The sequence below is a fragment of the Bos indicus genome, chromosome 15 (assembly GCF_029378745.1).
Source record: "Bos indicus isolate NIAB-ARS_2022 breed Sahiwal x Tharparkar chromosome 15, NIAB-ARS_B.indTharparkar_mat_pri_1.0, whole genome shotgun sequence".
In the NCBI taxonomy this organism is placed as follows: Eukaryota; Metazoa; Chordata; class Mammalia; order Artiodactyla; family Bovidae; genus Bos; species Bos indicus.
This window is the reverse complement of record NC_091774.1, coordinates 35,496,836-35,513,033: the sequence shown is the minus strand read 5'-3', so window position 1 is coordinate 35,513,033 and position 16,198 is coordinate 35,496,836. Positions and strand designations below refer to the sequence as shown.

General features: G+C 56.5%; 2 protein-coding genes across 5 annotated transcripts in view; both read right to left on the bottom strand.

The window, feature by feature from the left end:
- Positions 1 to 4,072: 4,072 nt before the first annotated feature.
- On the bottom strand, positions 4,073 to 7,271 carry KCNJ11 (potassium inwardly rectifying channel subfamily J member 11). Its single transcript, XM_019975448.2, has one exon. The coding sequence runs from the start codon at positions 6,278 to 6,280 to the stop codon at positions 5,114 to 5,116; it is 1,167 nt and encodes a 388-aa protein (XP_019831007.1). The 5' UTR covers positions 6,281 to 7,271; the 3' UTR covers positions 4,073 to 5,113.
- Positions 7,272 to 11,142: 3,871 nt separating this feature from the next.
- Positions 11,143 to 16,198, bottom strand: part of ABCC8 (ATP binding cassette subfamily C member 8) — a 79,184-nt gene continuing 74,128 nt past the window's right edge. For all 4 annotated transcript variants that reach the window (XM_019975423.2, XM_070803582.1, XM_070803583.1 and 1 more), the window contains 9 exons: positions 15,761 to 15,874; positions 15,313 to 15,433; positions 15,029 to 15,159; positions 14,132 to 14,210; positions 13,827 to 13,935; positions 13,336 to 13,439; positions 12,425 to 12,558; positions 11,887 to 11,949; positions 11,143 to 11,374 (listed from right to left, as the gene is read on the bottom strand). In XM_019975423.2, coding sequence (XP_019830982.2) covers positions 11,237 to 11,374; positions 11,887 to 11,949; positions 12,425 to 12,558; positions 13,336 to 13,439; positions 13,827 to 13,935; positions 14,132 to 14,210; positions 15,029 to 15,159; positions 15,313 to 15,433; positions 15,761 to 15,874 — 993 coding nt within the window. In that variant the 3' untranslated portion in view covers positions 11,143 to 11,236. The remainder of the gene's footprint in view (positions 11,375 to 11,886; positions 11,950 to 12,424; positions 12,559 to 13,335; positions 13,440 to 13,826; positions 13,936 to 14,131; positions 14,211 to 15,028; positions 15,160 to 15,312; positions 15,434 to 15,760; positions 15,875 to 16,198) is intronic.

Sequence of the window (16,198 nt, the reverse complement as noted above, 5' to 3'; positions counted from 1 at the left end):
AGACACCAATACTCTAGGTTCTAATGCAACAAGCCCACCCTCTGGAACCCAGTTCTGACTCTAATCCCATCGTTTGGCCTTTCCCCAACTCCTTTCAAGTTGGAACAGATCTGTTGTTATTCAAGCCTACCCTAATCTGGGGTCAGCAGCATTCATGTCTTCTTCCTCCAGGTCTTCTGCATGTCTTAGTACAATAAGGTGTCTGACACTGGCCCTGGGGAGACCTCAGAGGTGAACCCAGAGATGTATGGGGAGCCAGAGCTACTCTTTGCAGCAAGCACTCTAGGAAAGTTCTCCCTAAGAAAAGACGTTGGAGAGGAACTCAAGAGCAGGACAGAGCTGAGAGGATGATACATGAGGAGAGTGGGTTCATAGAAGCTGGCTGAGTCCTCCCCAGCAGAAAGACCAGAGGGCCACCTAGGTGGGCCACATGTGGGCTGTGTGGTGACTGGCTGGAGATGCCAAACCCAGAGGCATTAGGCCTGAGCAGTTTTCCAGAATGTCTAAGTAGGCTAGTTTCTCCAGCCTAGCAGTTCAGTTTCACTACTGGAAGAGGGTGGCTTGGCTTCCCTTCTCTGCTGAGCTCAGGACTGAGACCCAGGACACATGTCACAACACCTGTGTGAGTTGGAGACAGGGATGGCAGATGTGCAACGTCAGTCTGCACTGCCGCCTGACTGGCTGGAGTTGGGGGAGCCTGCAAGGTAGGGACCCCAGTCCACATAAAGAAGGCAGAAGATGGAGGGTTCTTCATAGACACCAGTGGGAAAAAGTGTCAGTGAGGTCCTGTAATAGGGAAGAAACTTTGTATTCTATTACAAATTAACCAATAAAGGGCTGTTGCCTGTAAGGTTGAATTATACATAATGGCCCATCCCTGGGAAGCCTGCCTTCCAAGTAACGAGTATTGAGCTAAAATACCTTTGTTCAGCTCAAAGGAAACATCCTGATGACCTATGAATGACTGCAGAAAGGAACCAATGAACACATCTCTGGAGGATGACCAGAACAAGTAAAGATGTTTGATTTTTACTTCCTCCCGTTGCCTGAATTCTAACTCACAAGATGGTTCTGAGGGGCATGAGTCCACCATCTTCCTGGGCTACTGACTTTCTAAATAAAGTTGCTATTCCTTGCCCCAAGAACTGGTCTCTTGATTTATCAGCCTCTCATGTGGCGAGCAATATGAGCTTGGACTCAGTAGCAGTCCCTCTGGCTCCTTTGGTGTTTGGACATGATCTGGGCTGTCACTTACAGATGAGTCTGCATCAGTCTCAAATCTGGGACTTTTCTGAGTTACACTTTCCCTCTTGTTCTTGATCCAGAGACATCCGTCTGCCAGTGGTGGTTTTTGACAACCAAGAGCAAGGTGGCACCCCTAGTAAAAGGTGATGCTCAGGTCACTGGGATCCTGCAGCAGTGGGAAGGGAGAGAGCTTTGGTGTGAGATAGACTCAGGGCCAAATACTGGACCTGTCACTTACTAGCTGTATGGTCTTAGCAAGTGACCCCCAAGTCCAATCCTATTTCCTCATCTGAAAATTGGGAGAAGAGCGCCTTCCTCAGCACTGGACCACAGTGACATGAGACACACCTTTCTGGGGGATCTGCACATGGGGTGTGGACGAGCTTAGACTGCTCCATCACATGATGCCCTGGAGGCAGAATATCAGAAACAATTCTCAAAGAATTTCCTGCTAGGCTGAGGGGAGGTTAGGGGAGCTCTTCTGTCTATAGTTAGACAAGTGCCTTAAAGAGATGGGTGGCCCCAGAGGATGGGAGCACTGTTAGAGGACAAGAACATCTGTGGGGTGATCAAAGGAGGTCTGGTCCAGCTGCTCCTTCCATGCCTGGAGCTTTTCAGCTTTTCCCTGAGTTAAGCCTAAATGCTAGGGATCTTACAACGTGAAAAGCCCAGGACTAGGAGAAGGCAATGGGACCCCACTCCACTGTTCTTGCCTGGAGAATCCCAGGGACGGGGGAGCCTAGTGGGCTGCCGTCTATGGTGTCGCACAGAGCCGAACACGAATGTAGTGACTTAGCAGCAGCAGCGATTCTGATTTTCTGGGATCAAGTGGGTCTTGTCTGTGGCCAGCAGGTGGCACTAAGCCCTCAGTTCTGCCATTTCACTATCACCAGCTGTTTACTCTTGCCTGGAAAATCCCATGGATGGAGGAGCCTGGTAGGCTGTAGTCCATGGGGTCGCTAAGAGTCGGACACGACTGAGCGACTTCACTTTCATGCATTGGAGAAGGAAATGGCAACCCACTCCATTATTCTTGCCTGGAGAATCCCAGGGACGGAGGAGCCTGGCGGGCTGCCATCTATGGGGTCGCACAGAGTCGGACACGACTGAAGCGACTTAGCAGTAGCAGTAGCAGCAACTGTTTAAAGGTGTATGAAGGAGTGGAGGAAGGTTACTCTGAATGGTCCCCAAGGAAGGTGCTGCCCAGACGCTTCTCATTAGTGAGTCTGACCTCCTCCTCTGTTCTTGAAGACAGGTAAACTGAGTCTTTAGACTAAGAACCAGGTACTGTCCCCAGAACCCTGGGCCAACTTTGAACAGCTTTCTCATCTCCTTCCTCTAAACCAGAAACAAGTCAGCACAGCAAAAAATCAGCTTTTGGATGGGGGGCAGGGTGTGTTTCTGTGGGTACAGGGATGGGGCATCTTAGAGCCTGAACCAGCAGCTCCTTAGTCCTTCAGCCCTGCCTCTGGAATAGCCTGGGACAAACTCTCACTGATGCAACCAAAGCCCTCTACAGGCCTCACATTGCACCACTGACCTTGACTTGTCCTGTACATTATTCATCATTCACTCATTCAGCACTTACTGAAAGACAGTCACAGTGCTCAATCAGGCACAGTCCCTGACCTCAAGGAGCCATGGACTTGGGAATGGGGAGACAGACCCACAAACACTGGCAAAAGTAGAATGCCCACAAGCACAGAGGAAGGGACAGGACCATCACTTTCTAGAGGAATCGGGAGGCTTCAAGGAGGCATCATGGTGGCTTGGACTTTTATAGATTTCCACAGGGAGAGATGAGGCCTGGACAGTCCAGGCAAAGGGAATAACATCATCTAAAGCTCAGAGGTAGGAAGATCAATGCTGTATGCAGGGAGGGGATATTGAGGCTGCCAGGGTGGTCGGCGGTTACATAGGGTCCTGGCCAGAGAACAGTAGGCTATAATGACTAGAAGTCAGGCAAAGCCTGAAACGACTGGTTATGTGTCTAGCCTTGACCAGAAGGTAATGGGGAACGACTGGAGGTACTTGACATTGGAAAGAATGAAGTCTTTTAATAAGACTACTCTGGTGGCCACATGGTGGATGGAGTCCAGAGGGTTGAGATAGAGAAATAGGTAATAGGTGCTGCCACAGCCCCTGTCATCAGGGTCTGAGCTGGATGGGGAAACAGTGTAGAAGGTAAGTTCAGGCAGAGAAACTCCTCACTAGGGGACACATAATAGCACTTTCTCTCTTGGCATCCACTTGCTCAGTTGTCTCATCATGTAGCTGATTCAACAGCAGTCTCAACTGTTAACATTTATTGAGCACTTACTATGGACGAGGCACTCAAGCATTTGACTTGTGCTCTTCATTTACTCCCAAAGCAATTCTATGAGGTCGGTACTATTAGTAGCCCCACTTTATAGATGAGGCAACTGAAGCACAGAGAGGTTACGTTAGATGAAGGCTGAGAACTCGAGCCAGGGTGTGAACGAAAGCACTTGTTTTGAGAGCTAATGCTCCAGTCGCCACACTGGACATGTGACGTCCAGTGACGTCCCTGCCTCTTTCCTTGAGCACCTCAGCCTTCCAGCAGATCCCTGGGAGTGGAGGCAGGGCTCAGGGCTGTAAGCCTGATGAGTGCCCAATCGAGCCAGTCAGATAGGCTGGCAGGGCTGGGCTACCGGAGGCAGAGAAGGGAAGTGTCCCTGAACAGCGGAAGAGGACCAACCCCAGGTCCCTTTCCTGGCCTCCCAGCTAGGGTCCCTGGAGCCTCTGAAATGTGGGCTGGCAGCGACCAGCCCTTGCCCTCCCTGCCCACCAGAAGAACAGCCCAGAGTTTAGGTCACAAAGGGGTAGGCTTTATTGACGACAAAGAAGGCAGGATTCTGGGCAAGTACACATAGCACTGCTCCAGGAGTCTGGCTTGGGGTCAAGCCGGTCACAATCAATGGCCTTTTTGCCTCAGGGACCTCACCCACCCCCACCATCCTGTGCTTTCCAACATTTCCTTTTCTAGCAATCCAAAGGCTCTCTAAGGCCACCCTTTTGACAAAGTGAGTGGCAGCCACCGGTGGGGAGCCAGGCCTGTGGTGGGCCCAGGACCCCAGTCTCTCTCAGCCTCTTTCAGTCCAGAGCCTCCCAGGGTGGGGGACAGAATGGGAACAGGCAGGTGCAGCAGCCCTGGGCCATGGAGCCCCCATTAAAGAAGCTTTGAGGTCAGAGGCAAGCGGCCTATCGCTCCTCCCCGAGCCTGAGCAGGGCTCAGAAAGCTAAGCCCCTCAGCGCCATCTCCTCTCTGCTGAGCATGCCCGGGGGGCAGGGGCTCCACTTCTCCAACTCTCCAGCTCTACTGTGCTCCCTCATCACCTGCCCTTCCTAGCAGGCCAGGCCCACCCTTTCGCCCATCACTTTTTCAGGGACCATGTAGGGGCTGGGGCCTCACCACAGGCATCTCTTGGGGCCACAGAAACAGGGCAGCGGGCCTCCAATGTGGGGCCTGTTCTTCCCCAGCCATTTGCCCAGCTTGTGGCCAGTTGGTCGGGGGGCCCAGGATCGGATGGAGACCCAACTTTAGGGCCTGACCCTTTCCACAGCTCTGTCAGTCTGGGGCAGGGGAGCAGGACGAGCCAGTCCTGAGTTGGGGCTGGGAGGAGCAGGGACAAAAATAACCCAGTGCAGGCTCCTGCTGAGGCCAGAAATAGAGTAGTGACAGGTGCCTTGTAACACCCTGGGCGAGCAGCAGGCAGGGAGGCTGAGCTGGAGGGCCCAGCCTCACACAAGGTCCTGGCCTGGCCGAGGGGCCCACACCACGTCCGCTCTACATACCATGCCACACTGGCGTGCGCACACATAAGGAGGGAGCCCAAGGGAGCAGAGCTCAGGACAGGGAGTCTGGAGAGATGCTGAACTTGGGCTTGGCCTTGGCCACAGCCACGGTGCGCTTGCGCAAGGGCCCGCGGACGAGGGTCAGGACATCCAGCAGGCTGGGGTCCTCCTCAAGCTGGCGGGCTGTGCAGAGTGGCGTGGGCACTTTGATAGTGTTGCCAAACTTGGAGTAGTCCACAGAGTAGCGGCCATCCTCCTCGGCCACAATGGGTACAAAGCGCTGGCCCCACAAGATCTCGTCGGCCAGGTAGGAGGTGCGGGCCTGGGTGGTGATGCCCGTGGTTTCCACCACACCTTCCAGGATGACGATGATCTCAAGGTCCTGATGGTGGTGCAGGTCGCAGGGCGCCAGGTCATAGAGCGGGCTGTTGGCGTCAATGACGTGGTAGATGATGAGCGGAGCCACCAGGAAGATGCTATTGCCACCCACACCATTCTCCATGGGGATGTCCACCTGGTGGAGGGGGACCACCTCACCCTCAGGGCTGGTGGTCTTGCGCACCACCTGCATGTGGATGGTGGCACTGATGATCATGCTCTTCCGGAGGTCGCCCACGCGCAGCATGAAGCAGAGGCGGCCGTGGCGCAGGGCGATGACCGCATGCTTGCTGAAGATGAGGGTCTCGGCCCGCCGGTGGGCCTGAGCCGTCTTCATGAAGATGCAGCCCAGCATGATGGCGTTGATCATGAGCCCCACGATGTTCTGCACAATGAGGATCAGGATGGCCAGAGGGCACTCCTCGGTCACCATGCGCCCGCCGAAACCAATGGTCACCTGGACCTCAATGGAGAAAAGGAAGGCAGACGAAAAGGAGTGGATGCTGGTGACGCAGGGCACAGCGGCACCCTCGCCAGGGGCCAGGTCACCGTGGGCGAAGGCGATGAGCCACCAGACCATGGCAAAGAGCAGCCAGCTGCACAGGAAGGACATGGTGAAGATGAGCAGCGTGTATGGCCACTTGAGATCCACCAGCGTGGTGAACACGTCCTGTAGGAAGCGGCCTTGCTCCCGGATGTTCTTGTGGGCCACGTTGCAGTTGCCGTTCTTGGACACGAAGCGGGCTTTCCGCTCACGGGCACGGTACCGGGGCTCTGCGGGGTCCTCTGCTAGTCGCGTGAGCACATACTCCTCGGGGATGATGCCCTTGCGGGACAGCATGGCTCCAGGGACCACCAGGTAGAGGCCTCCCCCATGGAGGAGGGGGACAACCCCTGACTGAGCCTTCTCCCTACTGTGGGGTTCCCGCCCTGGGACCACCCTCAGTCTGCACTGGTCTTACTTCTGAGACGCGTCTCCAGCTAGACTCGACTCATCCTCACTTCCACCTGGCCCCTGCTTCACTTCCTTATACCAGCCTCACGCCTCAGCCCACCTGCCCCACTGCCTACTGAATCACCTCCGCTCTGCCTGTTCGCCACCTGGCGCTGGATCCCAGGTCAACTCTCCTCCACCCGCTGGCGACCCCTAGGCGTCTTCCTAGGACCCCTTCTCCCCACCGAGCCTTCCTTCTCAACCTTCCTTCTCACACCTACGGATCTTATCGGCTGACCAGACCTCACACAGCGTCCACCGTGTCTCCCGTCTGGCCCATTTCCGCCCTGGGCTCCCCTCCAAGCTCCAGTTTCACACGGTCTCCCCTCCAGGTACGCTCCCTCTTTTCCTACCCCGCCCCTCGAAGCGCTCTCGCCAATTTGCGATCCCCCTCCAGCTCTCGTCCTCTCTGTCTCCTTGGGATCCTGCGCCCTCCAGAGTCGCCAGTACACCCGGCCCCACTCCAGATCCCCTCGCCTTGGCGCGACCCGGCGGGGCTCAACTCGGAGTCGCGGCCTCCCGGCCCCGCGCCCGCCGCACGCACGCCGGCGCCGCGCCCCCGCCCGCCGCTCTGTCCCTGCTTCTCCCGCCCGTCGCCACGGCACCTGCTCCTGCTCTTCAAGCCGCAGTCCTCGCCTCCCCGCCCCCTCCTGCTGCCCGGGCGCCCGCGGCGGGTCGTTCTGCGGCCCGTCTGTCCGTCAGTCGGCCCGCGGAGACCGACCTGTGCTAGGTCGGGTAGAGGATTGAGGACACCGGGCGCCCGGGGCGTGGAGTAGGGGCCGGGGACCGCCAGGGGGAGCCCGACCTATTCCTGGGCTGGAGGGCGGGCGGGCACCGGCGCAGGCCCCGCCCCTCGCCATTCACCTCCCCCGCCTGCCTTCTCCCGAGCTCGAGGTCTGGCTTGGGGACTTTGCCCAATCAGATGCTCCGAAGAGGTTCCTCCCAGCCCTCACACTATGAAATCAGGGCGGGGTGAGGGGCAGTGAAGGGAGTCGCGACCCGATCTCCCATTCTGGGGACAGATTCCGTGTTGTCCTGGCTCTCCTACTCCAATTTTCCCATCGTCGGTTGTGCCAGTATCTGCCTGGGCTTTGTGGGTTCCCCGCGATAGGAGATACAGGAGCTGTGTCACAACCTGGTATTGGGGTGAGGGGCAGATTAGGTGGCCGGAGGACTTCTCAACAGACCACTTCTCCTTGGCGATGATTTTTAGTATTTTCTGAGTCACGGATTCTTTGGGAATCTGATAAAAGCTACGGACTTCCTCCCCAGAAAAAAAGTACCTTAGTAGGTGTAGAAACAGTTTAACACCCACTGCAGAGAATGCTGGATGCTTAAGCCCAGAAGCCTGGGTGGTTGCATCTTCTTCAGTCATGACCCATCCTTGTAAAACCACCCCTGCATTTTAAAGAGGGTTTGAGCTACCAGCGCCTTCCCGGATGGCTCAGCAGTAAAGAATCAGCCTGCCAATGCAGGAGATGCAGAAGACGCAGGTTCGATTCCTGGGTCTGGAAGATCCCCTGGAGAAGGAAATGGCAACCCACTCCAGTATCCTTACCTGGAAAATCTCATGGACAGAGGAGCCTGGCGGGCCACAGTTATGGGGTTGTAAAGACACGGCTGAGCATGCACGCACTTAAGCTACTGTTGCTTGCTTTACACCTCCTGGGGTACATGATTTTGTCTGCCTTAGGTTATGGGAGGCACCTAGGTCTGAGGAGCTGTGTCAAAGGGCTGTTTTGGGCACTGTGTGTGGGGGGTGTAGGGAGGGCTCAAGCTCTTGGCCTGGAGAGGAATGGTGTTTCTACTGCAGGCATCTACCTCGGGTTGTTCTGTGGCTTGGGCCCCCTCTACTACTCATGGTAAGCATGATTTGGGGCTGTGTTACCAGAGATGCAGATGAAGGCAGGAGGAGAAGGGGATGACAGAGAATAAGATGGTTGGATGGCATCACAAACTCGATGGACATGAGTTTGAGCAAGCTCCGGGAGTTGGTGATGGACAGGGAGGCCTGGTGTGCCGCAGTCCATGGGGTTGCAAAGAGTCAGACACGACTGAGTGACTGAACTGACCAGAGATGAAATGCTTAGGATGGGGAGGGGAAAACAGGATGAGCAGAGAGGGGAGCTCAAGGAGACAGAGTTACACAGGAAACCTCTGGGGCAACTATAGCTGTTCAGCCATCAGAAAAGAAGCCTTGGAGAGCCTTCCCAGGGAGTTTGTGTACTATTGCAGAAACCCCTGGTGTCCAAGGAGGATAGACTAGTTATTTTGTGTGGCTCAAAATATAGAATTGGTATAGATACTGAGTGGAACAGCGGCAGGCTTTGATTTCATGTGTGGAAAAGAAAGTGAAAGAAGGTGTTAGTAACTCAGTCATGTCCACCTCTTTTGTGACCCCATAGACTGTAGCCCACAAGGCTTCTCTGTCCATGAGATTTTGCAGGCAAGAATACTGGAGTGGGTTGCCATTCCCTTCTCTAGGGGGTCTTCCCGACCCATTGCAGGCGGGTTCTTTACTGTCTGAGCCACCAGGGAATCATCATGCATGTATGGAAAAGTCAGTTCTAATGACCAGAGATGACCCTCATCTGTGGGGTGTCCATATCATGGTTGGTGGGCCATCAGGGGTGCTATAGAGAGATTTAGGTTAAGATGACCTTGGGCATCTCTGCAGGACTTCAGTGTGAGCTGTGATGTGCCCCTGTGCCTATGCTACTTTCCTTTAATCCCTTGCGGGGGGGGGGGGTGGTCATAGACACGAGGATTGGGAACCCTTTTTTCCCTCCTCAGGCTCTGCTCCTTCCCAGTGGAGGGAGTTGCTGGGCCCCCAGAGGCATCTCGGAGGCATCTCAGAGCTGGAAAGGCTAGGACTTGCCTCACAGGGTGGCCCCGAGACCTCAGCTATTCCTTGCTCTTCCCTTTGTAGGAAGGCTTGCTCCCCGCCCAAAGAGCTCAGCCTCCTGCTGTGCTCCATCCTTCACCTCCTCATACTTATCTCCCCCCAACACTGCATTTGTCAGGTCTCTCTCACTCAGAAACCTTCTTCACTTTCCTATTGTGCATAGGCTTGTCCCAGACCTTGGGTTGGTCCTGGCATTCAAGGCTCTCTGATCTTGTTCTCCCTCCCCTTCTTGGGCCTTTTTCTTTAACTCTCTGCTTAGATAAAATGCCTACCCTTCCCATGATCAACTTCAATCCTGTGTCTCCCAGGCACCCTGCCAGGCCTCACAGAGCTCTTCCTTCTGAGCTCCTCTGGCTCCTAGAACAGCCAGAAGGGCCTGTGCTGGGCCCCTCTCCAATGACTGGTGGGTTTCCCTTACATTGTCTGCTTCTGACCCCCTTGCAACTGACAAAGCTGCAGCCTGTGTCTGCACCCCAGTACTCAGAAAAGCTAGTACTAAAGGAAACATATAAATGATAATAAAGCGATATGGAAATAAGCACCTTCCTTTCTTGCCGGGACAGGTGTGCACTCCTGTCTCACAATGACTGTGGAGTCTGAGGACAACTGTTGTAGTCTCCCCAGTGTCTGGGCCCAGCACCTCCCAGTCACTACCTGGTTGACTTGTGGTATAGGTACTGTGCTTTCCCTCTGATGGGCCACCCTTCGTCAACTTCTGAATGTCCCTGTGTGTGGGATGGAGTGGGGGACATATGATGCATGCCCCTCTCCTTTTCAGAGGGGTAGGATGATGGGCCACCCTTCGTCAACTTCTGAATGTCCCTGTGTGTGGGATGGAGTGGGGGACATATGATGCATGCCCCTCTCCTTTTCAGAGGGGTAGGATGATGGGCCACCCTTCGTCAACTTCTGAATGTCCCTGTGTGTGGGATGGAGTGGGGGACATATGATGCATGCCCCTCTCCTTTTCAGAGGGGTAGGATGTTCGCTGCAGGTGCTAGTAGCCATCCGTCATGGGCGAGAGACAGGAAGACGGAATCCATCAGCCCTGATGGCAAACACCTGCATCCAGCCATGCTTGAAGCAGTACACCTCCTGATCTTCTCAGTCACATAGGACAAGAAATCCCAGTTTTTTTTAAAGCCACTCTGAGTTGGGTTCTTGTCATTTGTAATCGAAATGCACTGATCCAGTGTACCTGGGGACCCACAATTTTAACCCAAGAATTAAAGTAAGAAGGAAAAGGGACCAGACTGTATGGAGATCTGCCACCTTATCTGATGATATAATCACGAAAATACTATAACCTTGTTATGGACTGACTTACATCATATGACCGAAATTCATATGTTGGAGCCTCCAATGTGATAGGGCCAGTGAAGAGGTAATTAGGTTAAATGAGGTCACAGAAGTGCAGCCTCATCCAATATGTCTAGTATCCTAAGAAGGAGAGCGAGAGACCAGGGGTGTGCACACAGAGGAAAGGCCATGTGAAGATGCAGCTAGAAGGAGAGAGGCCTCAGGAGAAACCAAGCCTGTGACACCTTGATCTTGGACTTCCACTCTCTAGCACTGTCAAAAGTAAATTTCTGCTGTTTAAGCCGCCGGGGCTATGGTGTTTTGCTACAGCAGAACACAATCTAGGAGACGAAGACAGCCCTCATTTCACAGATGAGGGAAAGTGCTTTTGGCCACACTCACATGGCTTCCTCAGATCTGCTTGATGCTAAAGTCAGACTGGATCCATGGGACCCATGGCCCACCCCAGTCCCTGCCCACCAGACCCATGACCTCTGGCCTTCAGTAGGAAATAACCAATCTCTTTATTTACAAGTGATTTACAGTTAGAAAACCCAGGCAGGGGGGTGGGGCAGGGATGGCACTTGGGCTGTGGTAGGTCACTTGTCAGCACGGACAAAAGAGGCAAAGACACTGTCCTTCCGGCTGAGCAGCTTCTCTGGCTTGTCGAACTCAAGGATGGCGCCGCGCTTCAGAACGATCACCAGGTCTGCGCTCAGGATAGTGTGCACGCGGTGCTGGGCGAGGCAGGAGGGGTTGTCAGGGTGGTGTGGGCAGGGCTGGGGCCACTGAGGCATCCCTCCTGCATCTTGGAGGAGGAGGCATGTGGCCAGAATGTCCTGTCTCCATGGTGACTGCCCTTTCCCAGGGTGGGACTCCAAACCCTCCATCCACTAATGCCACCTTCTCCCCCACCATGTCTCAGATCTGCTCAGAGATCCCCAACACCTGCATCTCCCATTTGCTCTGGAGAAGTAACCCTAGCCTAGCTCACAGGGCCTTGGGGCAGGGGTGGACCCTGGGACCTGGAGAAAGACAGCAAGTCTAAGGGAAGTGTGGGTGCAAATCCTCCTACACTCCAAATCCTGCAATCCAGACTCCTTGCAAGCCTGCCAGGCTGCTTGCCCTGCACTGCCCAGGGCTCTCTCTTGGGGTGCAGGTGAGCCCAGAGGCTGCCCGCTGATGATAGCCTCAGGAGGCCAGCCCTCTCTCCGGGTGTCCCCCTGCACCCCATCGGTGGGCCCCTTACCGCGATGGTGACCACGGTGCGGTCTGCGAAAGCCGTCATCACCACTTTCTGGAGGATGTTTTCCTGCCAGGTGGGAGCAGCAGCTGTTGGCTTAACTGCCCAGGGGGTGGGGTCTGGCCTGGCTACTGGCCCAGTTCCCATGTGCCCCCAAACCCAGCCCTGCCCCCTCCCTGGGGCTCTAGTCCCCACAGGACCAACCTGCTTCCCAGTATTCAGGGGCTGGGCTCTGCCTGTTGGGAGTTCAGCTGTGTGTGTGCATGTGTGCATACATGCAGGCTGTGAGTGTGTCTGGGTGTGCTGTCTGGTGGGGGATGGGTGTGAAGTCTGTGGGTCCCTGTGCAGCTTGTGTATATGTGTGTTATAAACATGCCCTAAGACTAGCTGAAATCAGAGTCCCTCAGTCTTTGCCTTTTCTGCCCCAAATGGCCCTTGATGCTAAAAGCAACCTGAACTTCAGGACTACTTTCTGAACTTCTCCCTAACACCCCCTGAAAACCGTCTCCAAGACCCCTGCCCCATGGGTGTGCCCAGCACCGACCGTGGCCATGTCGATGGAAGCCGTGGCTTCATCCATGATGAAGATACTGGTCTTCCTCACGAAGGCCCGGGCCAGGCAGAACAGCTGCCTCTGGCCCTGGCTGAAGTTCTCCCCGCCTTCCGTGATGATGGCATCTGAAAACAGCCCCAGGGAGCGCTGAGTTAACCCTGCGTTGTGAGTTGAGTGGATAGAGTGGCTTGTGTGGGAATGTGTGTACAGGGGCTAACATGTAGGTGTGTGTCATGGGTAGAGGTGTGTGCAGGGTGGCTGCACCTTACACAACACGGGAATTACAGGAGTTACAAAGAGAAGAGCGTCCCCAGGAGTTATGCGCGGCTGTGGCCCTGGGCAGTACTGGGAGGAGGTGTGAGCACAGAGTGTGTACGTCAGGCATATGTGTGGGCTGTGGTGGGGTAATTTTCTGAAGCCAAGGCTTGGCTGGCCCCCACTGCCCCAGGGGTTGCAGCAGGTACACCAAGGCTCTGCTGACGCCCCCGCCACCCCTCGGGTTGGGGACAGACTCTTCTCAGTAGCCTTGATGAGTGAGCTGTGCCTGTGATCCCTGAGTCAGTCTCTCCTTCCTCAGGGTGGAATAGGGCAAGTAGGTGGATGGGGAGGGCGGGACATGGTATCAGGGACTTGCAAGCTCTGTGTCACAGTGACCCTTACTGTCCCCCCTGTGCCCTGCAGGAGGGGCCAGATCCTGAACTGACCAGTTGTGTGACCTGGGACAAGTCACATGACCTCGCTGAGCTTCTGTATGGTAAGAGATAGAACTCGATGGTTTCTGGGGTCCTGCCAGACCCTAGACTCTAAACTCTGGGTGAAGTTGATGTGGGTGTGAGTCGTCCATCCCCAGCCCTTACAGGTGTCCCTGAGTGCCCAGCCAGTGCTCAGCCAGGAGTAGTTACCAAGGCCTCCTGGTAGCGCCTTCACCACCAGCTTCAGCTGGGCTATCTCCAGGGCCTCCCACAGCGTGCTGTCGGAGCACTTCCGCTCTGGGTCCAGGTTAAATCTGGAGGGTGACACACAAAGCCCTTTGGGAGGGGAGCAGGGTCCTGGCTCCATTCCCAGGGTACGTGCAGTGGGCAAGGCTGGAAAAGGGAGCTGTGAGGGACCCGTTTGACTTGGGGGCTTGGCTGGGAGGCAGCAGCAAGCTGCTGGCTGTGGGAGGGGGGAGGAAAGCACCCAGGCCTGAGGAGTGGGAGATCCCTACCTGGGCGCCGCAGGAAAGAGAAAGGCATCAGGGTGCAGCTCTAAAGAACCAATGCCAACCCTTTATGCCAGAGCTGGAGCAGGGCTGCCCCTGGCCTTGCCATTCTCTCCTCTCTCTGCCCAGATCTGGAGGAGTGGAGCTGGGCCTGGGGCTGGGGTGGGCCTGGCAGTGGGGTAAGGGGCTCACCGGATGGTGCCGCTAAAGAGGACGGGGTCCTGCAGGATGATGGAGAGGCGCGAGCGCAGGGTGTGCAGTGGCAGTTTGGCGATGTCGATGCCGTCGATGATGATTCGCCCTGTGAGGAGACAGTATCACAGGTGGGGCACCAGGGAGCGGGGAGATGATGGCGCTGGGGACAGGGTCCGCCTGGGACATGGGTCCCAATGAGGATGCAGGGGAAGGCGGCAACGGCTGGGCCTCCTGTGACTTCTGAGCAAACCCAGGACTGCGATCCCGTCTGGTGGCTGTGGGATGCCTGTCATACGGCTCACCTTCGAACATGTCCACCATGCGGAAGAAGGCGAGAGAGAAGGAGGACTTCCCACTGCCTGTGCGGCCACAGATGCCAATCTGGAAGGAGAAGAGCAGCCATGCTGTGGGCACTGGGGCGGCTGGGAGCCGTGAGGGCTGACTCTGGGCTGTGCGGGCGTGGGAGTGTCTCTTCAGCCAGCGCTGGTCCTGGATTCGGGCTTGTTTCCTGCAGTGGCTCCAGAGGGGGCTCCGGCTTGCCTGGCTGCGTGTGGGTGTGGCTGTGTCGGGTACAGGGCCTCAGGGGAGGTGGGGGCACTGGAGCACTCTCAGTGGGGTGTGGCAGGAGGGCACAGGGTGGCCGAGTGTGGGCCGCAAGGTGTGCCCCGCCTTAAACTGGAGTCATCCCTTACCCCATAGCTTCCTGCCCATGGATGCCTACAGAAATGATCATCAGGGACCAACCCAGAGACAGAGATGGCGATACAGAAGGACCGGAGAGGCAGGGACAGAAGTATATCGAAAGGTCAGGGAGAGTAAGACGGGCAGCCACAGACAATGATGAAGTGAGAAAGACAGGAGGAGAGGCAGAGGGGGTCAATCAAAGTCAGATCAGTGCCAGACGGGGGGCTTCCTCCCCAGGACAGGCCCTCGCTCTCTGCCCCAGGACTCTGCTCTGAAGTTCAGGGACCAGTGTCCTGGGAGAGCCCCTGGCCGTTTGCAGGGGGCCCTGACAAAGCACCTCTGAGCCCACGGAGTCTGTGGTGTCTGTCTCCATGGTGGGTGAGTGGGGGCAGCAGGAGGAGAAAGGGAGAGGCCCAGGGCTGGGAGACTGAGGGGCTGGATGGGTGTGAGATCTGGAGGGCCCTGAGGGTCAGAAGGCGACCCTGGGGGTGCTGTCCAGCTCTCCCCGCCCCTACCTTCTGTCCAGGGGAGATGAGGGCATTGACGTGCTTCAGCACCGGCTTCAGGGAGCTGTCGTAGCGCACACTCAGGTTCTGGATCTGGATCTTGCCTTGGTCTGGCCAGTTCTTGGGGATCAGCGATGGTGCTGGGGGCCAGTGTGGGGGTCTCAGCTGCCAGGCATGGGCCACAGCTGGTATCCAGGAGTGCCCCCCACCACCCCCAGGTTCCTCGTGCCTCCTCAACCTAAACACACATCCACGCTGGGCTGTTTCTCCGGGAGTCCTCCCGCGCCCCTCACCCAGCAGTCCCTCGTAGCTCTCCGCTTCAGTTTTCAGCAGCCCGTGGATGCGTTTCACGGCCCCCAGCTGGAGCTCCATGTCCGCCAGGTTCCTCACCATCCAGTTGAGGTAGTTGGACACCTGCAGGGAGCAAGCCAGTCACCTGGTCCCATTGGTGATCCCCTGGTCCTGTCCCTGGGCCCTGGGATGGCTCTTCTTACAGCCCAGGGTGCCTTCCCTGGGGGTTACAGTGAATGTGGATCCTCACCCAGCACCCATCTGGGGCCCAGGCCTGGGTGAAGGGGTGGGGACCTGCAGGGAGCCCTCCTGCCCACATGGTCCCTCTGGCATCAGACTTGGTGTAGCCGGGTGGAGGGAGAAGGCCCAGGAGCATCTCAGTCAGGGGAGGGGGTGCCCTGATGTCTGCTGGTGTCTACCCCCTCTCCTGCCCCGCCTGTCACCACTCACCATTAGGGCGTAGGTGAGGCCCAGGCCCACCAGGCCGGCAGAGAGCTCCTTGTGCAGGGAGTTGGAGATGGAGGTCACAGCCGCGATGAGGACCACACACGCACCAATGTACTCCTGTGGAGGGAGCGGGGCTGGCCTGGGCCCTCAGTGGGCGCTATGGCCACAGCACACCGCCCCAACCCACACCCACTCCCTTAGGACAGAGAGCAGCTCAGCTGAGACTCAACCCCAGCCCCGCACTGCACATACACATCGTCAGACACGCAGGAGGGCGTGAAGGCTGGAGCCCCGGGAGTCACCGTGTGCACACAGCAGTGCTCCCCCCACCCCCATGCCCAAACGCATACCTCACCAGCTGGCCCCACGTGCCATATGACCCACTCCAGACACACACACTTGTCACAGCTCAACGCACAACTGTTCTCCCCCTTGGCCCAC

What these genes read in the sequence shown, in the direction of transcription:
- KCNJ11 (XM_019975448.2), bottom strand. Translation starts at nt 6,280, where the DNA reads ATGCTGTCCCGCAAGGGCATCATCCCCGAGGAGTATGTGCTCACGCGA.